Source organism: Ceratotherium simum, chromosome 9 (genome assembly GCF_057802395.1).
Source record: "Ceratotherium simum simum isolate JZ-2026a chromosome 9, ASM5780239v1, whole genome shotgun sequence".
NCBI classification, from domain to species: domain Eukaryota; kingdom Metazoa; phylum Chordata; class Mammalia; order Perissodactyla; family Rhinocerotidae; genus Ceratotherium; species Ceratotherium simum.
In genome coordinates this window covers 59,951,329-59,978,057 of record NC_141908.1, presented here as the reverse complement: position 1 = coordinate 59,978,057, position 26,729 = coordinate 59,951,329, and the positions used below count along the sequence as shown (strand labels likewise).

The following is a 26,729-nucleotide window of genomic DNA, read 5'->3' as shown; positions in this document are numbered from 1 at the left end:
GCTGGTTAGGTCAAAACTAAGCACTTAACTGCTGGTTTTAGATGAATTTAGAGAAGCCAGAAGCTTAAATTCATTGTCTAAAATAAGAAAGGTGTTTAAGTTTGTGCCGAGGAAAATAGAAATTGGCTAATGCTAAATTTAATAGAAGATTAGTAAAATCCTTTTCAACTTTTGAGTTTGGTGACCAAATTTCTTTGTTTCCTTGAGACTCTAATTTTTCCCGTGGGGGATGGACTGAGAGGGAGAGTTGATGCCTTCGAGAATCACACCCTCAATTTTTCTGGTCTTATTTCTATGTAGCTTCGCTGACACACAGTGTAAATTTGTATTAAATTTTAATTGATGAAGAGTATTGCATATTAAGCCTACTCAGGAGACAAGACCAGAGTGCACTTGGAATCTCCTAGTCCCGAATATAAATTCCTGGGGAGGGGATTCAGTGACCTGGCTTTGCTCAGCTGTAACCAAGGGAGATGGGTCTCACTATATAAATAAAGTCGTTGAAGCCCATATTTCATGACTTAATATATTAGGGTAGTAGGAAGTTCCTCAAAAAAATTTTTTTAAGGCAATCTTTGTGGGAAGGTCAGCTACCCCAAACGGCATCTACTACAATGGAGGTTCGAAGAAACTACCATGAAAAACTCAAGAGGAATTTCTGAATTAAAATAAAATTGTAGTGGAGGAGTTAACCTTTCATCTTTGTGATTTTTGGATTACTTAGAGGTGATTTATAAGACAAAGAAACAGTTCAGATCTATCATTCCTTTCCACTGAAGATTTTCAAAGATTGGTGGAAGGAAAAGTTCGAAATTCATATTATAATGAGATAATTAAAAATTGAATAAACTTACTGGCAAACTCAATAACATTATTTTGTTTCATTGATTTAATATCCAGAACAGTTTTACATGGATATTACTATGTATCCTTCAGTTCAAGAAACTCTTGTTGAATGCTTTGTGTTAAACAATATGCAGAATGCAAGGTGAATAAGGTGTACTGCCTGCTCTTGAGTGACCTTTAGTTTATTAGGGATCCAAGTACAATCATGGGTTGCTTAATAATGGGGATACGTTCTGAAAAATGCCTTGTTAGGTGATTTCATCGTTGTGCAAATGTCATAGAGTATACTTACGCAAACCTAGATGGTATAGCCTACTATACACCTAGGCTATATGGGACTAATCTTAAAACAACACAATTGTATAAGCGATCTATTGTTGACTGAAACATCATTACGTGATGCATGACTGTAGATATTTAAAATAAATATACTTTGGATATACATAAAAGAACTCTGGTGTCTCAGAGGATGATATTAATTTTGATCAGAAGACTCAAGAAAATTATTTGAACTGGACACTTGGACTGGACAGTTTTGGAGAGTCAGAGAAAGCAAAAAATGGTTTTCTGTTCAAAGCAGAAGAAAAGTGAGAGAAAGAAGGCAAGCTAGCAGGCACATACAAGTGGGGTGTGTATGTGTGTGTCGTACCCATAACGTTTTGGGAGTTCTTTCATAACTTTGCTTTGCCTTCCTCAGTTTTGACTTCATCTTAAATCTGGTCCTTTCCATCATCATAAAATGGCTGCCAGTGGGTCAGATCCTTCTTTATTCCAATCTAGTGGGGTGGGGAAAGGTGTGTGTATGTGAGAGACCCAACATTCTCTAATCCTGAACAGGGATTAATATTTCTTCCTTTCAGTTTGACTGTCCTAATATAGGAGGTATGCCCAGTCTGGAGCAATCACTCTCTTAACTATCAAGACCCTTTCCACTGGCTGAGGGTGCGACCCCCTTTTCCTAAAGGCTGAGGATATCAGAACTGAATTTGTGTTCTTTTAGTGAGGAAAAAGGACAGAAGGGCTACTGGGAAGGTTCCCAGCAATGTACAGTAGAGGAAATTTGAGTCCAGATTATGGAGGGATCTTTATGCTATACTCAGGAGTTTACTCGTCATTCATTGACCCCAAGTTGGTGTAAATTTTTTATCGTAGTGTTGTAATCTGGTTTAGCAAGGATGAATCTGCTAGTAGAATAGCGATTAAGGAGAGAGAGAGATTGGAGGAAAGGAAACTGGTACATGAGGCCTGACCTAAGGCAGAGGAAATGATAAGAATGTGCTTTCTTTCTTAAAACACTTGTACTGGAGAGAAAAATATGTTCTAAGACTTTTTTTTCCCTAAATTTGTAAATGTTATTGAATATTATATTTAGTTTAACATAAAATAAAATTGGAGTATTACGTAAAGGAAACTTAGAATTTACTTATATATTTGTGCAGAATGGCTAATTATTAGCTGCCTAACACTCCTCCTACAGGCAAAATTATAAAATTACATCTTTTGCTTATAAAACCGTTTTAGTATGTATATTGGCTAAATATTTATATAAAAAATATTTCCTATTTGTGTGAAGGACTGAATAAACGTGGATACTTCAAAAATTTTAGAATCTTCATATCTCACGGTGTAGTTTTGTAGTTTGAAAAAGGTAATATATTTGAAACTACCTTATATAAATTACTATAGAAAAATGGTTATACTGCTGCTGTGCATTTCATTTTCATAAATTATGCAATAGTAAGATTCAATTTACATTTTGAAAGAAAAAATATCTTATATGAAAGACTAAGGAAGAAAGAGTACATATTTTCTGCAAGTCCAGGGTGACCATTGTTTTAATATATCTTATGTGCCTTGCTGAATCCAAAAGGAGTGTGAATTACATAATGTATTCTATATGATGTTGAATTCATTAGAAGGTAGTGCCATACAAATGAGGCATGATTTGAAAAATTATAGCTAGATATATACATTATAAAGAATTTTTTCTATAAATTTCTTTTAAAAATGACTAACAAAAAAAATAAACAATCTGATTAAAAAATAGGCAGAGAATCTGAATAGACAGTTTCCCAAAGAAGACATACAGATGGCCAACAGGTACATGAAAAGGTGTTCAACATCACTAATCATCAGGGAAATGCAAATCAAAACCATAGTGAGCTATCACCTCACACCTGTTAGAATAGCTATTATCAAAAAGACGAGAAATAACAAGTGTTGGTGAGGATATGGAGAAAAGGGAACCCTTGTGCACTCTTGGTGGGAATGCGAATTGGTGCAGCCGCTGTGGAAAACACTATGGAGGTTCCTCAAAAAGTTAAAACCAGAACTGCCGTATGATCCAACTGCACTTCTGGGCATTTATCTGAAGGAAACAAAAACACTCTTGAAAAGATATCTGTACCCCCATGTTCATTACAGCATTATATACAATAGCCAAGACGTGGGAGCAACACAGGTGTCCATGGATGGACGAATGGATAAAGAAGATGTGATACACACACACACACACACACACACACACACACACACAGACACACACACACCAGAATATTATTCAGCCATAAAAAAGAAGCAAATCTTGCCATTTGTGACAACAAAGGTGGACCTTGAGGGTATTATGCTAGAAATGTCAGAGAAAGATAAATACTGTATGACCTTACTTATATGTAGAGTCTAAAAAACAAACCAAAAAAGAAAAAAACCAAACACATAGATACAGAGAACAGATTGGTGGTTGCCACAGGATACTCTAGGAAGAAGGCATTTTCTTGTCTTGGGCAGTGGGGAGTGGATGATGGGACACAAAAAGAACAATATAATTGAGAGGTGATATATGTGAAGGTGGAAGTGATGGATTCCATTTTGAGCTTACTAAGTTTGAAGTACCTATAGGACAGGAAAGAAAATGACATCGTAATATCTTATCTCATTATAGAATTTTATCACCAGACCAAGAAATGTTTCCTCATGTCCCATACATTCTCATCTGATTTTACTTAAGTCTATTTCTTCATCAACGTTCAATATCAACCTCAACACTTTACCCTCCTCCAGTCTTGTCTTCCTCAGAAAGTAATATTTAAACTGAAGGTTGGGGTGGGTGGGGGGTCCCAGCAGTGAGAACTGTGTGTTCAAAGACTTGTAAATAATAGAAACTCCAAATTTGCTATATAAAAGGGGCATAAGATGTCAGTCTCATTGGGAAAGGAAATTAGATGAAAGAAAAGGCTAGTAACTTTCTTTTGAAACTGCATTTGTCTAGCAGTTCACTCTTTATGTTTGTCTAGTGTGGGATGATTTGAATCTGTCTCTTTCTGATTCCAGATCCCGTTATATCCTATCTGAATACAAATTTTGATTTCTTCTACTATATCTAACTAGTGGTCCAGATTACTTTCTATCCTTTTTCCATACATTATTTTTCTTTATAATCACTTATTACTATTTTATATTGTGCATTCTTTTTTTAAATTAGCGTATGTTATCTGTCTCCAGAATGTAATCTTTCTGAGGCCAAGGACTTTATTCATTTTGTTCATTGTCCTAACATATTGTGTTCAGGTTTCTTTCATCTTTTCTGACTCTTTGTTCCAGATAAGTCATTTATTTAACTTTTACAATGTCACTTATAAGATGACTATTATTGGATAATTTGCACCAATGTATAGACAGTTTCCACCTGCAGTATAAGAGGAAAAATAAACTATTTCAAATTTTTCCTAAATAAAAACAGCATTCAGCCGTAACATAATTTTAAAGCTAATTTTGTGTTGGATTTAAAAAGCTTTACCAAAGTAAGCTTTGGTATAAAAGCAAGACTTGATAAATCAGAATTTATCCTGATTCTCAGCATAAATATTCCTCCATAATAGCCTTAATCATTTTTAATGTATGTATGTAAGACATTAGATTATTTTGCTTTTTAAAGTTGCAACTACTTGCTGAGGTTATAAATGAATGATCAGCACACAATCCTTTATGATAACTTAATCTTCCAAGTTTATTAATATTAATATTTTATATTTAGTTTTATAGCTTTCTTCTGATTAGAATTTAATAAAGAGAGGTTTTATTCATGTGAATATTGATGGCATTTGAATAAACTATGGGAGAATTACAGTATAATGCTGCTGGATACAGAATGATTCTTTCAGACACCAAGACTAATAATTTTTAACAATATCTAAAAACATTGTAGGAAAAGCTTGAACCATGCTGGCACCAGGGACAGACAGGCATGAAAGATTAATGTAATCTTGCATATAATGATGCACATTCTTACACAAAAAATCCATCTGCAGTGTCATGTCAGTCAGCAGAAATCTTTGATGGGTGGATACAGCTGGGCTGTCTCTTCTGGCAGAGTTGCTCTAGAAAATGCTAAATGTGGTTGGGATGCTTGGTGCCATCTGCAGTGTGCCAGTTTATCCCGTCTTCACTGGCATTTACAATACTGCATAGGGCATCAGGACTGCAGAGACAGCGATAGGGAGTGACAGATTCATTTCCTCAGAGGATGCGGCTCTGGTGGGCCTGTGCCACCCTCCTCCTTGGTGTTGGGTCTGTTATCATTGATGTTGGCTTTGCCTCATATTTTCACATCCAACTCCTCCTCTTTTTAGTCTAGCAGTTCCAGATACACATTCTTCTAGTATGTAAATCTTACACTAACCTTTCAACTAATTTATTCATGTAAGGTTGCCAAAGAAATTTAACATTGACTGTTTGATGCCAGCTAATATGCCTTATTTTCAAAATACTGCTGCTCTTAAGCTTCTGATTTAAAGGAAATGTGTCTTATTTAGGGAACACTAAACAGACAGGCACCAAGATAAATGATCTAACTGCTATGTGTGGGATATCCCCAAATGACTTATGTAGTTGGAACAAATATATAACCCTGTTTTACATAAAGCCATAAAACACATCAGGCAAGTAACACTTAATTCTCTTTCCGATGATTAAAATATAAATATTCAAGAATAAATGTTGTTTTATGACCTGACCATATGTTTATCATATTATTTTGCCAAACCAAGTTAAAAAGTGTAGATTATTGTTTAAAACTTGCACTTTTCTGTGTTTTTTTTTTTAATAGTAACACAATATGAAGGGCATGCTCTGTCACTGCTAAAGGAATGTGAACTACAGGGATTTGATGGGTAGGTTATATTATTAATCTGTATCTTCATATAGCTTATGTTATTAAATGTTTTCGTTAGTTTTTAGCCACATATTTGGGACCTATAATTCTTAAAAGATTGTGATGTATGTAATTAGGTTCTATTTCATTCATACTTGTGTAATAACAATTAACGATAATAATGATAATATGGCATAGTCATCCACTCTCAGGATTGGGTAGGAAAGCAAAAGGAGAGATCTAATTATAAGTACTGGCAAATCACAGGATACCACCTTATGCCTTCCTGATGTGCATACATTCGCATCTACAGTCCTTAATTCTTGGCTTTAACCATGTGAGTAGCTAGGAAAGCATTTATGGAAGATATTATATTGTTCATATGGCATGACTGTACTATGATTGTCATTTGCAAATTTATTGATAGTATTAATAGCTACCCACTGGTTAATTTGGCTATGATAGAGGATAAATATTTTATAAAAATAAATATATTATTTTCAGAATGAATAAAAGATGCTAATTTTAATTATCTTCTATAATGTAGTGCTACCAAATAAGTGTGTTCTTCACAGTTGTTTGCAATATATTGCTGGAGTGTGTAGAAATTGTTCACTGGCATGCAAACATTAGAAACAAGGCAAGTGACATATCCTTTAATACTATTTGTAGAAATTAGGCGAATCAATTTGCTATAGTGCTGAATCAATGTGTAAGACAAAAAACATATTCTTGTAGGGAAGGATTTTTGCAAGGGTGGATATTTCAGAATTTTAAATGGTGGCAAGTATGTGAATTATTCATGTCACATGGTGTTGGGCAGGGGTCAACAAAAGACTCAAGATCAGGAAGGGCAGTTGGGTCTTTCAACCGAAGTAAAAGGCTTTACTCTTCCCAAAGAGCTGTTAGAATGTTTTGGGGAGGAAAGTGACGCAATCAAAATGGAGCATTAGCAGGGTTGTTTTTCATAACTACTTAATACTTTTTGGAGAGAAAAAATAATAGTGGATGAAGAAGAAAGTTTGGTAAGTAAAACAATTTTTCAAAAAGGAATTTAATTGAGGGGGTAGATCTAGATGGCAGTATTATATAAATATTGAGGCTGAAGAGTATGAGGTAGGAGATTACTTCAGAGCTTTATACTTAGAGCTAGACAAATTGATTAATAGGCTACACTTAGGAAATTATCTTGCAAGTATACAATTTGAGAAAAGTCATTGGAGAAATCATGCCCACCAGCTGTCTACCTTAACATGATGCATAGTCCTGAACCACAGCTTTTGAGTATATGAGGGTGGCTGCGTTGCAAATAAGTCTTTGCTTCAAAGCAAAATTATATAAATAATGAGAATAACAGATATCATAGGTATTAGACCTGGTCTTGCCCTTCAACATTATGAAATGTTCCACTAAATATGATATCTATAAATGCGTTCTATTGGTAATTATACTATGGCAAGGATTAAGAACAACTTTGCAGAATGATGAAAGATGATTGCTCAAGTGCAGTGTAGTAATATTTTTCTCTTTATCTGAGCATAATTCTTGTTTATTTCATGTGGCACGTGTTGTTATTTGCAGTGTGGCACTAAAAGTTATATAATATATAGATCCCTGACTTATTACTCATATATTTTTTAACCAAATAATTTGGCCTAACCATTGTATGAATTGAGTTTCAATGACTTAACTGTTTCTGAACTCTAGCATGCTAATTTATTTAGGACATATGATAGTTTAAAATTTCTATTGAAAGTCATGTATTTTCTAAGATCCTTTAAATAGTTCATTTATTTTCACGGGCCCAGTTTTTCGAGTAGGAGCTGATATGGTGGTTGGGGATAACTATCTTAATAAAATGGTAATTTCAAGTTACTCTATTTAGAATTACATAGAGAGATATTTGAGGAGAACAATGGAAACATTGGTTCTTTAGGCACTTCAAAAGAACAATTCTCTAACAAATAGAATTGTTTGAAAATGAAATTCTCTGCATTCTTGAGTTCCCTGTACTTGAATCTGTTTAAAGAGTGGCTATAGGAGTACTTTTTGAGAAGTGTATACAAGAGACTCAAGGATGGGATAAGGTGACCCCAAGATTCTGTTGGATGAGAGAGGGGCTCACATTCTTTCAAGGACTCAAGCCTGAAGCATCTCTGCCCGACTCTAGTGGAGCTATTGATAGGGAGTGATTAGAAAATCATCTAAAGGTTTTTGGACACACCAGAGAGGTTAAGGTCCAAGAAAGAGTCTATGTACATTATTCAGTAGGGCAAAATGATTAGGTAAATAATGTTTAAAAAATGTTATTTGTTAAGATCTTGGAGTTTTTTAATGAGTTACATGTGTTTCTGTGAAAACATATTGTGACATATTTCTAAAGCCAACAGGAACAGTATATCAGTACTCATGACAGTTGGTGTGCAACTCCAGTGTGTTCTAGTAAACACTCTCAGATCCATTGCAAAAATTTGTAGGAGCATCAGTTTCCATATTGCCTCCTACATACTGGGCATGAACAAAAAGTTTTGTAAAGGCAAGAGAAAGTGTAATAGCAGGTGCATAGACTTGAAACAGTTGAATTTATAAGTGTGAATACAGTTAAGTTCATCTATAGCTCTTATGTAATTATAAATATACTAATATTTTCCTTTCTTATTTCACACTGTTTTTTAAATTTGAATTGGTTGATTTACACAGTTTTTTTTTCTTTTGTTAATTTCATTGTTAACTAGACCCACAATAATCTAGACATTTTTTGGCTAACATTGACATTTTATCACCTTGACCATGATATTTGTATTACTAAGTAAGGTTGAAAAAAAAGTGTCCTTTTTCAAAAAAGAAAAAGTTTAAATCAAAAATTCAATAATATATTAAACATTTCAAAGATGATATTGGTTGATAGATAAACACCCACATAAAATTTTCTTAATCACTTTTTATAAAGAGAAATGAGATATTAGCCCCTAGTTGTACTTTTCTAGACAGAATCATTCTACATGGGGTCATGGCAAGAAGGAGTTTACTTATTCTGAAAGCATAAGATATACCACGTGCAAAGGATTAGTTACACTGAAGTTTATATTTTAGGGTAACTCTTAAGTGTGGTTAAGTTAACTTATTATAAAAGCTGGAATTTTTTTTTTTTAACTTATAGCATCCAGACACTTGTGATATGTTTATATTAAGTATATTTTCTAGGTTGAATAACTATACCTGGAGATAATCTTAATGACCTAGTAGTTGTCACCAAAAATAAATGTATTCCTTCCTCACTCATTCACTTCCACATTGGTTCTACTGGTAAACTGATTTTCAAAATAATAAAACTCTCATAAGGCTATTTTCGTTAGGGTTCATATATAGGAAAGGAGTATAATATATTGAATAGAGTGCAATCTCTAAGGCCAGTTGTCTTGCTTCAGATCCTTATTCTATCACTTATGATGGTGCGACCTTGGGAGAGTTACTTAATCTTTCTATGCCTTAGGTTCCTAATCTGTAAATTGAGGGTAGAAGTATCTATTGCATACAGTTATTGTTCAAATTAAATGAGTTAATATACAGAGGGCACGGAGAACAGTGCCTGGTACAGTAATTCACTAAATGTTACTTTATTATCATCATTTGTTATAGTTTCAAAATGTTTAACACATCATGTATTATGACAAAATTTCAAGGGTTTTTGTAGCGGAGCATGTTCATAGACAGGCCATCTCTGCTAACTCGAGCAATGGGTTAACATGTCCACAATGCTATAACTGGATGCAGGATTCCAGGGGTGACATGCTGCCATACTCTATGGAAGAGTCAAGTTCTTTGGTGCTAAGTTAGTTCCTTTGTTGGGTGACTTATGTGCTCCTTTTAGGGACACGCACCACAGCAGGTAGACAGGCATGGATCTGGGAGTTATAACTAAGTTCACACAATGTTTGGAAATTTGCTCATAGAGAGCTTTGAAATCATACAGAGAAGGTTCGAATCAAACTTTGGCTTCCCCATTTATAAAGATGAGGCTAAAGCCTATTTACAGAATTCTAAGGATTTGATAGAAAAGAGCCAATGTATTATCTGACATAAAGTTGGCCCTCAGTAAATATAACTGTTTTTCTCTGAATCAGTGGCCACTTTATGAACCCCTGGAATCAATTCAGACATGAAATAATACCCCTAGCCAAAAGTGGGACCTGAGTCATATGCCGTATCCTGGAGTCACTTCTAACTATGTGCCCCCATAGAGCTGAACCTCGGCTAGGTGCAGGAGCTGGAAGGCTGAGAGCGGGGTGGAGGGAGCTGATGGAAAAGAATACCCTCAGCCTCTGGATTCATCAACCTCTGGAGCTTTTTAAACTTAGGAAACCAGTAACACCTGCTGATTATGCCCCATAGGCTGTTTTGTTTGGCACGTAGACTTTTTAAATATACAGTCATGCGCTGCATAATGACATTTCAGTCAATGAAGCACTGCATATACAATGGTGGTCCTGTAAGGTTAGTAGCCTATGGCCTAGGTGTGCAATAGGTTATACCATCTAGGTTTGTGTAAGTACACCCTATGATGTTTGCACAACAACGAAATTGCCTAATGACACACTTCTTAGAACGTGTCCGTGTGGTTAAGCATCACATGACTATATTAAATGCGAGTTGCTAGTATTTACAAATTAGGAGACTCACCCAAAAATCAGGATCTGTGGCTTCACTACAAAAATCAGAAGATGTGGTCCTCTAGGCCTGCCTCCCAGATGATGTGAGTGGGCTGGAGCTGAGAAGCTGCGTCTCCTTTAGACTGACTGTACTCTTCCATTCCTGCTGGGCCCTTGTAGGCCTTGAGTTGTGACACCTGCTTTCAATAACACAAAATATTCCTCTTTCTTGGGTAAATTGATGTGATTTTGATACATAAGATTATTTTGCATCCTTCTAATACAAATGATTATGAAACAAATTTCTGATATGGTATTATATTCGTGGATTCCCACCCCCGCTCTCCCATAGTCTACTTATCATGAGGTCTAAAAAAAATATTAGCAGTACCAACTAGGGTCAAAGTGTAGTGACACTAATTCTAAAAGTGCCATATAGTGGCAGGAGATGAAAACCAGTTCACATTAGCAATTATTATATTCATATACTAATGATAATTAACAATTCCTTAAATTAAAGCTTCATATTTTACATGATTTTTATTGCTGTCTGTCTTTTCTAAGCTATATTGAAAATGAGCAGGATTTTATGTCTTTGGTTTGTATTAATTAAATAAATTGCCCATGACTATTATTAACGTAAACAAAATGAGAATAATATGCTTTTGGATATTAACAGAGCAAAATGCAAGTCAGATGTGAATTAACATGTTCAAATGTTTTAATGCCTCTTAAACCATTTAAAAATATTTTGTTTGTGGGATAACATCTTGGTATTATATTTATGAAATAAACTTTACCAGTGCAGTGCTAGTGTCTTCTATCCACTGACACATACTAAAATGTTTGAGGTGCGTGAGAGCAATCATGCACATAGAATATATAAGATTAATATTTTGAAGTTTAGATTTCGTGAATTATTACCAATTACTTTGAAGTTTTGCATTCTTTTACTTAATTTCTTGTTTTCTAGTGTCGTCTGTGTTGGTGGAGATGGATCTGCCAGTGAAGTAGCCCATGCTTTGCTTCTTAGAGCCCAGAAGAACGCTGGGGTGGAAACAGACAGCATCCTGACTCCTGCGCGAGCACAGCTTCCGCTTGGTGTAATACCAGCAGGCAAGAGAGTGGCCATGGATCTGCTAACTGGCAGCTCTCCTCCTATCTTTCCCTATTTACTTCCTAACCTAGATAGTATAACACCGAGCTAAATGCACAGACTTTGAGTCTGAAAGACCCAAGCTTGCTATCACGGCTAGCAAATGTGAGACTTTGGACAAGTTATTTAATTTCTTTGAGCCTCATTTTTTCTAATCTGTAAAAGATAACACACATAATATTCACTTCATTTCAAGGTTATTGTAGTATTAAATTAGATGGTTTATGTGGAAGGTTTAATACATAGTTAAGCAATCAGTGAATGGGATTATTATTATTCTGCCTTCCCATATAAAGGTCTAATGGTCACACAGTACCAGATATGAAATTTCAAAACAGGGCCACTCCTGGCAAGCTGCTTACAATTCCATATAAGGTAAAATGTGGTAACTCCCATAATCGAAGTATAAACAGGTAACCGTAAGAATGCCAAAAGGATTCATTCTGACTGCTATATCTCCAGAAGCTAGAAAAGAGTAGGCTGTGACACAGGGATGCTCAGTAAAATTTATTAAGTGAATGAATGTCAAGAAAACATTACAGAGTAAGTAACACTTGAATTCGGCCATAAAATGGACAGGATCTGGCCTAAAAAGACAAGAATAAGTTATTTTCTTGGCTGCAAAAAATGATAAATGCCAAGGCAAAACCCAAGAGTGTTAAGGAATAGAAGATGAGCCATTTGTTGGGTGATAATGGTGTCAAAATAGGCTCCAACTGTGGTGGCTTCTGGATGCCACGGGAAGGGGTCTGAATTGCAGTTGATAAACAGTAAGGATCAATGGGAGGTCTAGAGCAAGGGAGCAATCTGCTGGGAGCTGCTTCTAGGAGGATTTGTGATTAGGGGAAGGGAGCAGGAAAAAGTGGAGATCAGAGCTGGGGGGTACCCCTCAAGCAACACTGGGATCCAGAAAAGAGGAAAACATCTGTCATAAGTTTATTATGTTATAGGAGTTGCTCTTCCTAAATTATTATTTAAGCAAATGATAGTGAAGGAAAGTGATTATTTCTTTTCATTTATCTCGACAAGAGAAGCAGAAACAATTATTCTTTCCTATGAAAGTAGAAAATAATGCACATTGTTGACAAAAATTCAACATTCTATCCAGTTGATAACCACATTCATTTAGTATGGATTTCAGTATATTTAGTATTGTTAATTGACAAAGAAGAAAAGATATACAAATGCCTTTTTAAAGTATAAAGGCTTTCATAAAAACAAGAATTTAAAAGAAGGGAGGGATATCCAGATATATCCTGATAATTGTAAAGTGTATAGAGAAAAACCTGTGATGGTCTTTAAGTAGAAGAGAACAAAATAACCTCAACTCGAAAAGGAAAAAGGATGCACTGGGGGCCAGCCACTTTGACCTTTTCAAGTAGTTCTGTCTATAATGGTGAACTCTTTCAACATTTGCCTCCATGCAAAGTAGGTCACTGTTTCTCTTCATCAGTACTTACACTCCCGAGGTTACTCATAAACTGCCGTGCATCAAAAATGGAAACATGGTTGTCCCAACAGGTAGGCATTCAACATAAAATGAAGAGTTGGCTAGAAAAACTGGTGGTTACGCTTATCTTTTTAATATGTAACTCAGGTTTTATGAAGGAATAGCATTGAGTTTTATCATTATTATACTTTTTAAGCATATCTCTCATTTTGAAAGCATTTTCTATATACAGTGGATATGTAGAAATGCCACTTGAATACTTTTTGTTTAGAAGGTATAGCCTGTTGCCAAAACTCTGGTCATTGTGTAGGAGTTCCAGCTTATGAACTCTATCTAACAGGAGGAGGAAGTCGTGTACGGGATGTGTTTAATATGAGGACTCTATGCCTAGTCAAGGCTTTGATAGAGAATGGGAACAAGAGCTAGGCAGGAAGTTTCCAAGCTGAACACAGAAGATAGTTGCCTTTGAAGCCATTTGCCTCCTGGAGAGAGACACCCAGAGGGAGAGTGTTTAGTAAATTACTCCACTGAGCCAACAGACTAAGCTGCTGAATTATGGTCAGACTCAGATGGATCAGATGCGGGGAAGCCTGTATTTGAACTGCTGGCCATTAGCAGTGGTGTTTGTTGCTATGGGAACTGGTACTAAGGAACTATACAGAGAGATTCCGATTAAAGGGATTGGGGAGGACAGGGGAAAAAGCTAGAGAGGACATAAAAATAAAAAAGCAATCGAGTTGTTGTAAAACAAGGCTCAATCCACATACTGATGGCTGCGAACCATATATTCCTATAGAGTTCACATAAATAAATTCATGCTTTCCAATTAATTTTAAGAGAATAAAATATTGCCAAGGGACTGTTAATTTCTATGATATTTCAGGCAAAGAACCAAAGTGTAGGTGCAGTTTCCATGAGAATTTTAGATATGCTTGACTGGGAAGTCATTACATCACATTTATCTGTTTGGATGTGGGAGACATTAACGGCCTTATGAATATTCATGATGTCTGGTTAATTAAGTTAATTGTTCTGCAGAAGTGCTTGCACTTCCAAGGACAATTTTTTTCTTTCCTTTTTTTTTTTTTTTGGTCTCTCTAGTTTCCACCTAGTACTTTCATCAGTCATTTTTTACATGAACTGCTACTTCTGTCCTTTACTCTTTGTATTTGGCACGTTTTAGCAGATCTGGGGAGGTGGTGGTGAGCAAAGTTGCTGGTAGTGTTAGGAAGAATAACTTTTCAGGCTAATTAAAATGTTTACCTTGAGGTGGAACATTTATAGCTTTTGTGAGAATGCTAAAATTACATGGTTGTTATTTATGCAAGCAGCATGTTCTTTTGGCATGTAGACATCTTTTCAGATGGATCACATTTTGTTTCAGGAAATTGTAATCTATCTTTTAGATTATCCAAACAAAAAAATAGAGCAACCTATAGTTGTACAATTTTACATCCGCTTTCCTCATGAACTTTCCTTTTAATTCAGAGTGTAAACAACAGTTCTTAAGGACTGAGGTACAGGTTAATCAGAGTAGAAGATGACTCCAGTAATTTTCTGACTTCTGGTCCTGCCTATCATCACTGCCAAGTTCTATGGCATTAATGAAAAGTTGTTGCAAAGCCTGAGAAGACATAAAAATTAAAAAGTCATCTCTAGAGCCAGCCCTGATGGTCTAGTGGTTAAAGTTTGGTGCTCTAACCACTTCAGTGGCCTGGGTTCAGTTCCCAGTTGCGGAACCACACCACTTGTCTGTCAGTTGCCATGCTGTGGCAGCGGCTCACATAGAAGAACTAGAAGGACTTACAACTAGAATATACAACTATGTACTAAGGGCTTTGATGAGGCAAAAAAAAAGAGGGGAAGATTGGCAACAAATGTTAGCTCAGGGCGAATCTTTCCCAGCCAAAAAATAAATAAATAAAAAGAATAAAAGGGAGCTTTAAAAAGAAAAGTGATCTCTAGCATTCTAAAAGGATTTGTGCTTGGGCATGCTTAGCGTACTTCAAACTCACTGGGAATAAATGGTCTTTATTTTCTTGAGTCATGATATGTGTCATTCTCTATTGCACATGACAACATTACATTATGTTTTTTAATAGCCTTTCTAGAGGAATGCTTTTATGGTCTACTCCTAATTACCCATGGTAATGGAGGAAATGTGTTTCATGGAGGACTGTAATCCATTGATAATCCTAAATATCTCACTCTAATTATGTGGCCTCTTCCGAAACCTTTACCATAAATCTGACTGGGAAGCAAAGTAGATTGATTTGTTTCCTCTTTTTTCTCCCACCCGTTTCAGATTAATTAGCAATTACATGGCCAAAGGGCAGGCTGTAGAGGGTCAAAGGATAATTGGAAAGGCCTAGGTAATTGACTCCTAGGTAAAGATCTATTGAGTAACGGGTTTCTGGACCACTTGTTCTCAGACCTTAGGGTGTATACGAATCACCTTGAGAACCTGCTGAAACTTGGACGCTTGGGCCCCACTCCCAGACATTTCCATTCCATGGGTTTGAGGTGGAACCCAGAAATTTGCCTTTTTAACGAGCTCCTGGGTACTGCTGATCCCTGGACCATACATTCTAGAAGAGAGCCTCTCCAAGTTTCTGTACGTACACGTAACCTGAGGCTCTTATAAAATGCAGACTCTGACTCAGTAGGGGTGGAGTGGGGCCTGAGAGTCAACATTTTAATAAGCACCCTGGAGGCCAGCCCTGGTGGCCTAGTGGTTAAGTTTGGCACACTCCACTTCAACGGCCCAGGTTCGGTTCCTGGCCGTGGACGTACACCACTTGTCTCAGTGACCATGCTATGACAGAAGCTCATAGACAAAAAAAAAAATACAGGAACATGGGCAACAGATATTAGCTCAGGGTGACTCTTCCTCAGCAAAAAAAAAAAAATCACCGAGGTATTGTCATTGCTGCTGGACAGTGGGCCATATTCTGAGTAACAAGGGTCAGGCCATAACTTGTCTTTTGATGAGTCAGAACCAGTTTACCAATTGGTTAAGGTGAACTTGTCTTTGTATTGTTATTACTAGAGGTCTGGAAATCATTAATGCTTAGCTAGGTTCCTAGTAATTATTGTTATTTTAGTGACAGTCTTGGTTGGTAATGTCTGAGTTGGCTCAGCTTCTCCAACTGAGCAACCCAAGGACACCTCAGTTCAAAGTGACACAAATTGAAGAGATTACCTCTGACCACACAGGAATGTTCCTGATCAACAAATCCAGGGGGCTAGCCTTTGCCTTGATAGCTATAGTATATATGTAGTATATACATATATATATATATGTAGTATATAACATCCATGCTTTTACAGCTCTCGGCTGTTACTGGATTTCTTTGTCATATTCTTTAATTCAAGAAAAATTGTAGCTTCTTAATTTTAAACCCTTTTTACCTCCTGGGAATGTGAGGCACTAGCTGGTATTTTCTCCTTGGGAAGCAAGCCTTTACCCCAAGATCTCAGAGACACATAGATATTACAGGGGCCTGACTGGAGAGAGCTCTTTCCTTCTGGAGGCTGGTGGGAAAAATTCATGTGCCCCTTAAATTATCCTAATTGATTATGAAAATCAGAAATCTATAATGTACCAGTACAGACTTTCATACCATAGCAAATACCATGGAATTAAGTATTTTCTTCATCTCAGATACCGCTTGTCAGATAATAGAGGGAAATACTCGTTTGGATGAAAGCTTATCTCTAAGATTCGTTAAATGTATTTAAAGCGTGTCTTTTGTACTTTATAGTGATTTGTAATCTTTCTTAGTTGTTATTTGGATTTTTATTATTTATTTATGTATTTGTCTCTGCTCAACAGAGACACCCTTCTGTTGGTACTCATTTTGGTATAGAAGTTAGAAGCTCATTCATTAAAGTGGGATGGAGTAGGTTTTGATATAGCTAATATTTTTTGGTAGAAAATAGATATTCATGATGGAAAAAGCTGTGAGCAAGTAGATACTATGAAATATTTTCTAATTTTTAAATTGTTTAAAGATTAAACAATAATTTAACAACCATTTGATGTGCCTCTACACTGTGAATGAAAACTTATAAACTTCCATTAATTTTACATCTGAACATTGCATAGTGACATCTGTATAAAGTAAGAGCAAATAGTTAATTTAAAATATATACTACGTTGATTGTACATGTTTTAAAATTGATTTGGCAGGCTCTACTAACATATTGGCACATTCTCTTCATGGAATCCCTCATGTGGTAACTGCAACTTTGCACATTATAATGGGTAAGAAGTCTTGCAAAGAAATTTGTGTTTTATAAGGAAGGTTTTATTTATATAAGGAAGGCTATTTTATTTTTGTCAGACTTGACTAAGGAAAGACAGGTTCTTGTCTCTCAAAACAGAAAAATGTTTGACGGAAAACCAAAAGTCAGTTGGGCAAAGCTTCACTATTTGGACTGCCTGTCTTTTCAAAATACAGTTGCTATAAAGAGCAATAAATGAAATTTTACTCTAATCTTGACAGCAAAAAAAATATTGTAATGATGTTCAAGATCACAATTTTAGAACCAGATCAAGAAAATCCATGTGTCCTAAGTATATCAGATACTGTTGTTTGACTGTACCAAGACTCTAGGGCTATAATTATGTTATTAAAATAAAACTCAAGAAAAAATTTTTAAGCCAGAGCAGGTCCACTAGACCTTTCATTATCCCAATTGATGGAAAGTATGTAAGCTCAGATAAATGCAGTGCAAAACTACTGTTAAATCTGAGTTTGCTTTGCACATGTACTTCAACTTCACTTCCTTAACCATGTCTCATATGACCTAGAAATAAGCTGAAGAATTTCATGCTTTGTGTTTCTTCTCTTAGTACCTGAGAAAGTCACAAATAGCAATTGCAGTAGTTGTAAGTAAAGAGAGATAAAAGGAAGCAAGGATATTCATTGTGGTATAAAGTTCTTCTATAAGTAAATATGCCCCTCTATCTTTGCCATTTTGACAACTGGCCCTACTTCTCTCACTGATTGACTAATATTGAATATGATATTCAAGGGCACGTACAACCGGTCGATGTCTGCACCTTCAGCACCTCTGGCAAGCTTCTTCGCTTTGGATTCTCAGCCATGTTTGGCTTTGGCGGAAGAACTTTGGCTCTGGCAGAAAAACATCGGTGGATGTCCCCCAACCAACGGAGGGATTTTGCTGTAATTAAAGCATTGGCAAAACTTAAGTAAGTCTTTTGTTTTCTTAAACCAAATATTTTGTATCCCAGAGTCAATGACCTGTTAATAACAAATTTCATTATATTTTAGGCCAGAGGACTGTGAAATATCATTTTTACCATTTAACAGCTCTCAGGATCTACAAGAAAGGTAGGTAAAAAGCTCAAAGTATTTTAGACGTCTTTATCTTTCTTTAAAGCATAAAACAGTTTGATATAAACAATTTATTAGACGAGATCTTTGGTTGTTTTTCTAACATACTAGTGAAGAATATGGAATTGTGGAGTCCTACACATTCTAGTAGGCCATGTAGTTTGGCTTATGTCCTCAGAAACAGCCATTCCCTCTAGCCAGCCAGCCACCCATTCATTCAACAGCTGTTTATTGAGTGCCTACTATATGCCAAGCACTTCGCATACAAAAATAAGCCAAAAAAACTAACAAACAAATAAAATTCATAGTTTCTGCTGTCATGAGAATTTCAGTCTAGTAGGAAATACAAATATTAATCAGAGCCACACAAAGGAAGTGCTCTAGTCTTTAAAAAAAAAAAATTGAAAATCATTGTTATCGATGATGCTACCTTTAAATGAATCAACATCATAAATGCAGTAGCAGCGTTGTTCACATATTTTCACTTACTGTCTAATTAATCTAAAAATATTTAATGTATGTAATGTTGAGTTCTCTAATTTTCTGATATTTAATAGATGCTCTTTTTTATGTGATGTGTTTTTGTTTCTTTGTTTTGTTTTCTTTTAGGAGGGCACAGGAAACTCCCAAATCTGGTGAGTCTAAGGGACCTCCTTGAGAACTGAGCCAGGATCTGTTAACATTTTGCTCTGGTGAGGGAAAGTAACCCATCACTTCCATTACCTTTAGACCGTAATGAACAGTGGCAAATGATCCAGGGTCAGTTCTTGAATATCAGCATTATGGCAATTCCTTGCCTATGTTCAGTGGCACCTAGAGGCTTGGCACCTAATACCAGGTTAGTAAGCGTTTTTATTGAATCATTGGTATTTTTCTATAAAACAAAATTTTCTTTCAGAAAACCCCCCTAATTCTTGGCTAGCTAGAATATTAAGAGGTATTTTCTCTTTGACTGTATAATATTAGAGATTTTAAGGTATTTGTCATCAGAGTAGGTAAAGAACAACTGTTAAACTGGAAAAATTATCAGACAATCACTCTGATTTTTTCTTTTTTTTTTTCTTTTTTGTGAGGGAGATCAGCCCTGAGCTAACATCCGATGCCAATCCTCCTCTTTTTGCTGAGGAAGATTGGCCCTGGGCTCACATCTGTGCCCATCTTCCTCTACTTTATATGGGACGCTGCCACAGCATGGCTTGACAAGCGGTACATCAGTGTGCGCCTGGGATCTGAACCTGCGTACCCCAGGCTGCCGAAGCGGAGCACGCACAGTTAACCACTGCGCCGGCCCCCACTCTGATTTTTTAATATCACTGAGGTTAAAATAATATCCCTTGGGTTTTATTGACATGGTTTTATTGTGTTATTTTATGCCTACTTGCTTGCTTTATTTATTTATGTTTGTTTACCAGTTATTGGGAACATTGTATTTAATTCTGATATTTCTTATGAATGTCTTTGCTTTCCAGTTTTGAGGCAGAGATAAATATCCTTAGTATGAAAAGCGTGTATGTGGCTATATATGATACCTTTAGTCAAAGGAAACATTTCAGTTATATTTAGTGTGAATAATGGTACATAAGAATGTACTGCCCACATTTATTTATTTTATTTATTTATTTATTTATTTTTTATTGATGTTTTAATAGTTTTTAACATTGTGACATTTTGGTTTGTACATTTTGGTTTGTCCATTACCATATATATGACTCCCTTCACCCCTTGTACCCACCCCCCACCCCCATTGCCCCTGGTAACCACAATACAGTTTTCTCTGTCCGTGTGTTAGTTTATATTTCACATATGAGTGAGATCATACGGTGTTTGTCTTTCCTTCTGGTTTACTTCACTTAACATAATACCCTCCCATAATACCAAGCCCATCCATGTTGTTGCAAATGGGACGATTTTGTCTTTTTTTATGGCTGAGTAGTATTCCTTTATATATATATACCACATTTTCTTAATCCAATTGTCAGTCGAGGGACACTTAGGTTGCTTCCACTTCTTGGCTATAGTGAATAATACTGCAATGAACATAGGGGTGCATAAGCCTCTTTGGATTGTTGATTTCAGGTTCGTTGGATAGATTCCCAGTAGTGGGATGGCTGGATCATAGGGCATCTCTATTTTTAATTCTTTGAGGAATCTCCATACCGTTTCCCATAGAGCCTGCAGCAGTTTGCATTCCCACCAGCTGTGTATGAGGGTTCCTGTTTCTCCACATCCTCTCCAACATTTGTTGTTTTTTGTCTTGGTGATTATAGCCATTCTAACGGGCGTGAGGTGATATCTTAGTGTTGTTTTGATTTGCATTTCCCTGATGATTAATGATGTTGAACATCTTTTCATGTGCCTATTGGCCATCTCTATATCTTCTTTGGAGAAGTGTCTGTTCATTTCCTCTGCCCATTTTTTGATCGGGTTTTTTGTTTTTTTGTTGTTCAGTTGTGTGGGTTCTTTATATATTATGGAGATCAACCCCTTGTCAGATGTATGTTTTGCAAATATTCTCTCCCAGCTGGTGGGTTGTCTGTTCATCTTGATTCTGGTTTCATTTGTCTTGTAGAAGCTCTTTAATCTGATAAAGTCCCACTTGTTTATTTTTTCTTTAGTTTCCCTAGTCTGGGTAGGCATGTCATCTGAAAAGATTCGTTTATGACTAATGTCAAATAGTGTGTTGCCTATATTTTCTTCTATGAGTTTTATAGTTTCAGGTCTCACCTTCAGGTCTTTGATCCATTTTGAGTTAATTTTTGTGAATGGCAATAGCAGATGGTCCACTTTCATTCTTTTGCATGTGGCTGTCCAGTTTTCCCAACACCATTTATTGAAGAGACTTTCCTTTCTCCATTGTATGTTCTTGGCTCCTTTGTGGAAAATTAGCTGTCCGTATATGTGTGGTTTTATTTCTGGGCTTTCAATTCTGTTCCATTGATCTGTGTGTCCGTTTTTGTACCAGTACCATGCTGTTTTGACTACTATTGCTTTGTAGTATGTTTTGAAGTCAGGGATTGTGATACCTCCTGCTTTGTTCTTTTTTCTTAGGATTTCTTTAGCTATTCAGGGTCTTTTGTTGCCCCATATAAATTTTAGTATTCTTTTTTCTATTTCCATGAAGAATGTCATTGGGATTCTGATTGGGATTGTATTGAATCTGTAGATTGCTTTAGGTAATATAGACATTTTGACTATGTTTATTCTTCCAGTCCACGTGCATGGGATGTCTTTCCATTTCTTTATGTCATCATCGATTTCTTTCAATAATGTCTTGTAGTTCTCATTGTATAGGTCATTCACCTCCTTGGTAAGATTTATTCCTAGGTATTTTATTCTTTTTGATGCAATTGTAAATTATATTATCTTTTTGAGCTCTCTTTCTGTTAGTTCATTATTAGCATACAGAAATGCAACTGATTTTTGTAGATTGATTTTGTACCCTGTGACTTTGCTGTAGTTGTTGATTATTTCTAATAGTTTTCCAATGGATTTTCTTACGATTTTCTATATATAAAATCATGTCATCTGCAAATAGTGAGTTTCACTTCTTCGTTACCTATTTGGATTCCTTTTATTCCTTTTTCTTGCCTAATTGCTCTGGCCAAAACCTCCAGTACTATGTTGAACAGGAGTGGTGAGAGTGGGCAGCCCTGCCTCGTTCCTGTTCCCTGAGGAATGGCTTTCAGTCTTTCCCCATTGAGTATGATGTTGGCTGTGGATTTGTTATAAATAGCCTTTATTATGTTGAGGTACTTTCCTTCTATTCCCATTTTGTTGAGAGTTTTTATCATAAATGGATGTTGTATCTTGTCAAATGCCTTCTCTGCGTCTATTGAGATGACCATGTGGTTTTTATTCTTTGTTTTGTTGATGTGATGTATCATGTTGATTGATTTGCAGATGTTGAACCATCCCTGCGTCCCTGGTATAAATCCCACTTGATCATGGTGTATGATGTTTTTAATGTATTGTTGTATTTGGTTTGCCAATATTTTGTTGAGGGTTTTTGCGTCTATGTTCATCAGCGATATTGGCCTGTAATTTTCTTTCTTTGTATTGTCTTTGTCTGGCTTTGGTATCAAGGTGATGTTGGCCTCATAGAATGATTTAGGAAGTGTTCCATCTTCTTCTATTTTTTGGAATAGTTTGAGAAGGATGGGTATTAAATTTTCTTGGAATGTTTGGTAAAATTCACTGGAGAAGCCATCTGGTCCTGGACTTTTATTTTTGGGGAGGTTTTTGATTACTATTTCAATCTCTTTACTTGCGATTGGTCTATTCAGATTCTCCATTTCTTCTTGGTTCAGTTTTGGGAGGTTGTATGAGTCTAAGAATTTATCCATTTCTTCCAGATTGTCCAATTTGTTGGCATATAATTTCTCATAGTATTCTCTTATAATCCTCTGTATTTCCGTGGTATCCATTGTAATTTCTCCTCTTTCATTTCTAATTTTATTTACTTGAGCCTTCTCTCTTTTTTCCTTAGTAAGCCTGGCTAAGAGTTTGTCGATTTTGTTTATCTTCTCAAAGAACCAACTCTTTGTTTCATTAATCCTTTCTACTGTTTTTTTGGTCTCAATTTCATTTATTTCTGCTCTGATTTTTATTATTTCTCTCCTTCTGCTGACTTTGGGGCTTTGGGCTTTGTTTGTTGTTCTTTTTCTAGTTCTGTTAGGTGTAATTTAAGGTTGCTTATTTGGGCTTTTTCTTGTTTGTTAAGGTGGGCTTGTATCGCTATGAGTTTCCCTCTCAGGACCGCTTTTGCTGCATCCCATATGATTTGGTATGGCATATTTTCATTTTCGTTTGTTTCCAGATAGTTTTTGATTTCTGCTTTAATTTCATCAATGATCCATTGGTTGTTCAGTAGCATGTTGTTTAATCTCCACATTTTTGTCACTTTCCCAGTTTTCTTTTCATGGTTCATTTCCAGTTTCATAGCATTATGGTCTGAAAAGATGCTTGTTATGATTTCAATCTTCTTAAATTTACTGAGGCTTCCTTTGTTTCCCAACATATGGTGTATCCTTGAGAATGTTCCATGTGCGCTTGAGAAGAATGTGTAGTCAGCTGTTTTTGGATGGAGTGCTCTGTATATGTCTACTAGGTCCATCTTGTCCAGTTTTTCATTTAAGTCTAATATTTCTTTATTGATGTTTTGTCTGGATGATCTATCCATTGATGTAAGTGGGGTATTAAGATCCCCTACTATTATTGTGTTGTTGTTAATGTCTCCTTTTAGGTTTGTTAATAGTTGCTTTATGTACATTGGTGCTCCTATGTTGGGTGCATATATATTTAAAAGTGATAAGTCTTCTTGGTGGAGTGTCCCTTTTATCATTATATATTTCCCTTCTTTGTCTTTCTTAACCTGTTTTATCTTGAAGTCTATTTTGTCTGATATGAGTATGGCAACACCTGCTTTATTTTGTTTGCCATTAGCTTGGAGTATTGTCTTCCATCCTTTCACTCTGAGCCTGTGCTTGTCTTTAGAGCTGAGATGTGTTTCCTGGAGGCAGCATATTGTTGGGTCTTGCTTTTTAATCCATCCTGCCACTCTGTATCTTTTGATTGGAGAGTTCAATCCATTTACATTTAGGGTAATTATTGTTATATGATGGCTTAATGTTGCTGTTTTGTCACTTAGTTTATGGTTCTTTTGCATTTCCTTTGTTTCTTGTCCCATTTGTTTTGGACTGCCAATTCAGTTTGGTTGTTCTGTCTTATGACTCTTCTAGTTTTCTCTTTGTTTATCATATGTGATTTTGTTTTGATTATTTGTTTAGTGGTTACCTTGAGGTTTGTGTAAAAAATCTTGTGTATGAGATAGTCCATTATCTGATGGCCTCCTATTTCCTTATACTAAGTCAATTCAATCACTTTCCTCTTCCCCTTCTAAGTCGTTCTTGTTATACCTTATTCTATCTTGTGTTGTGGCTGTGTGTTTACAGTGATGAGGTTAAATTTATTTTTGGTGAATTCCTTCCTTCGATCTTTGATTTTGGTATTTAAGTGGTTGCTAACCTATTCCGGTAAAGATCTACTATTTTTGTGAGTTTATCTACCTATTTTTCTCCTTGCTCCAAGCTTTGTATTCCCTTTCTCTTCTTTTTTTCAGGCCTGAGGGCCTTCTTGAGTGTTTCTTGTAGTGGGGGTCTCGTGGCCATGAACTCCCTTAGCTTTTGTTTATCTGGGAGAGTTACTATTTCTCCATCATATTTGAAGGATATTTTTGCTGGATAGAGTATTCTTGGCTGAAAGTTTTTGTCTTTCAGTATTTTGAATATATCATTCCAGTCTCTCCTAGCCTGTAAAGTTTCTGTTGAGAAATCCACTGAGAGCCTGCTGGGAGTTCCTTTGTACGTTATTTTTTGTTTCTGTCTAGCTGCCCTTAATATTGTTTCTTTGTCATTGACTCTGGCTAGCCTTACCACTAGGTGTCGTGGAGAGGGCCTTTGCCTGTTGACATATTTAGGTGACCTGTTGGCTTCGCTTACTGGTATTTCCTGTTCCTTCTCCAGATTTGGGAAATTCTCAGCTATTATTTCCTCGAATAAGCTCTCTGTTCCTCTTTCCCTTTCTTCTCCCTCAGGAATACCTATAATTCTCATGTTACATTTTCTAATAGAGTCAGATATTTCTTGGAGATTTTCTTCATTTCTTTTTAGTCTTAGTTCTCTCTCCTCTTCCATCTGGAGCATATCTGTATTCCTATCCTCTAAAATGCTAATTATTTCCTCCATATTGTCAGCTCTGTTCTTTAAAGATTCCATATTCTCCTTTATCTCCTCCATTGTGTTCTTCATCTCTATCAGCACTGATTGTTTTTTCTTTGTGATTTCAATCTCTTTTGTGAAGAAACTCCTAATCTCATTGAATTGTTTGTCTGTGTTGTCTCGTATTTCGTTGAGTGTTTTTATGATAGCTATTTTGAAATCTCTGTCATTTAGGTTATGGATTTCTGTGTCTTCAGGGTTGGTTTCTGGGTGCTTGTCATTTTCCTTCTGGTCTGGTGATTTCATGTATCTTTGCATGTGGTTCCTGTATTGGCTTTGTTTTTCCTCATCCTGGAAATCTCTGGTTGCAATTTCCACCCGCAGCCACTGTGTGGGGGTAAAGGGCTGTGCAATGTTAGCCTCCTGTGCTCTGCTGTGGTTTTTCGCTGGCATCCGCGGGTGGCTTGGTCTGGTCTGGTGGGCTGAGCTGCAGGGGCTGGTTTGCTGGGAAGTGGGGGAGGCTCTCTCTTTTGCCCGCTGGGTCCCTGGCATGGGGGGCTTCTCGTTCGCCCCTCATTATCCGCTCTGTGGGATGCTCAGATGTTGATGGTACCCCGTAGCAGTTCTGAGTCCTCTGTGTGGGAGTTTCCCACTGGCTGAGAGAGCCTGAAGAGCTACAGTTTCCCCGCAGAGGGCCGCTCCTCCCCCATCTCTGGGAGCCACGCAGACCAGGATCGCTGATCTGATGGGGAGGGAGAGGAGTTCTCCTTACCTCTCCTCACTTCCTCTGGGGGCCCAGCACATTCCACTCTCAGATGTGCGGCAGTGTGGATCTTTCCGATCTTGCTTTTCACTGTCTAGGATTCCATTGTTGGGCTATGACTGTTCCTTTTGTTGTATCTTATGGGGGAAGAGTTTACGGAAAAGCTCACTCCGCCATGACACTGAGGTCACTCTACTGCCCATATTTTCATGAGGCACTTTATATATCATTTTATCCACAACATATAGCTATTCTGCCTCTTGCACATTCTTTTCAAGCAGCTGTCCATTATTGGTTGAAAATATTTCTCTCCCATTCCTGTAGAGCATAGAAGAAAGGATCATAAATATTGTGTAATATAGTCAAATCTTGATTTTTCCCAAAAGTGGAATAAAAAAATGACTTATGTACTCTGATGATTTATAACATCATTTTAATGATTAGTTTCAACTTCCCTGCAAAATATTTAACCAGAGTGATTAACAGCTAGCAAAGGGGATTGATTTTAAGTTTTTTTCTTGGCGATTGATATGAAGGTAATAAACAGGGAAGTATCTAAAGTTAGAGAAAAAAGGGGAAACTACAAACGTTATTAAAAATCCAGATGACAGGGTCCTCATTAATTATCTCTAGTGCT

The 26,729-nt window shown here is 36.4% G+C and overlaps 1 protein-coding gene across 1 annotated transcript in view; it reads left to right on the top strand.

Moving 5' to 3' along the window:
* The window catches only part of CERKL (CERK like autophagy regulator), a 114,936-nt gene that overhangs the window by 78,726 nt on the left and 9,481 nt on the right, over positions 1-26,729 (top strand). The window contains exons 4-10 of the mRNA XM_014784664.2: positions 5,951-6,014; positions 11,618-11,760; positions 17,443-17,517; positions 18,291-18,468; positions 18,551-18,610; positions 19,223-19,248; positions 19,343-19,451. Of these exons, the coding sequence (XP_014640150.2) occupies positions 5,951-6,014; positions 11,618-11,760; positions 17,443-17,517; positions 18,291-18,468; positions 18,551-18,610; positions 19,223-19,248; positions 19,343-19,451 (655 nt within the window). The remainder of the gene's footprint in view (positions 1-5,950; positions 6,015-11,617; positions 11,761-17,442; positions 17,518-18,290; positions 18,469-18,550; positions 18,611-19,222; positions 19,249-19,342; positions 19,452-26,729) is intronic.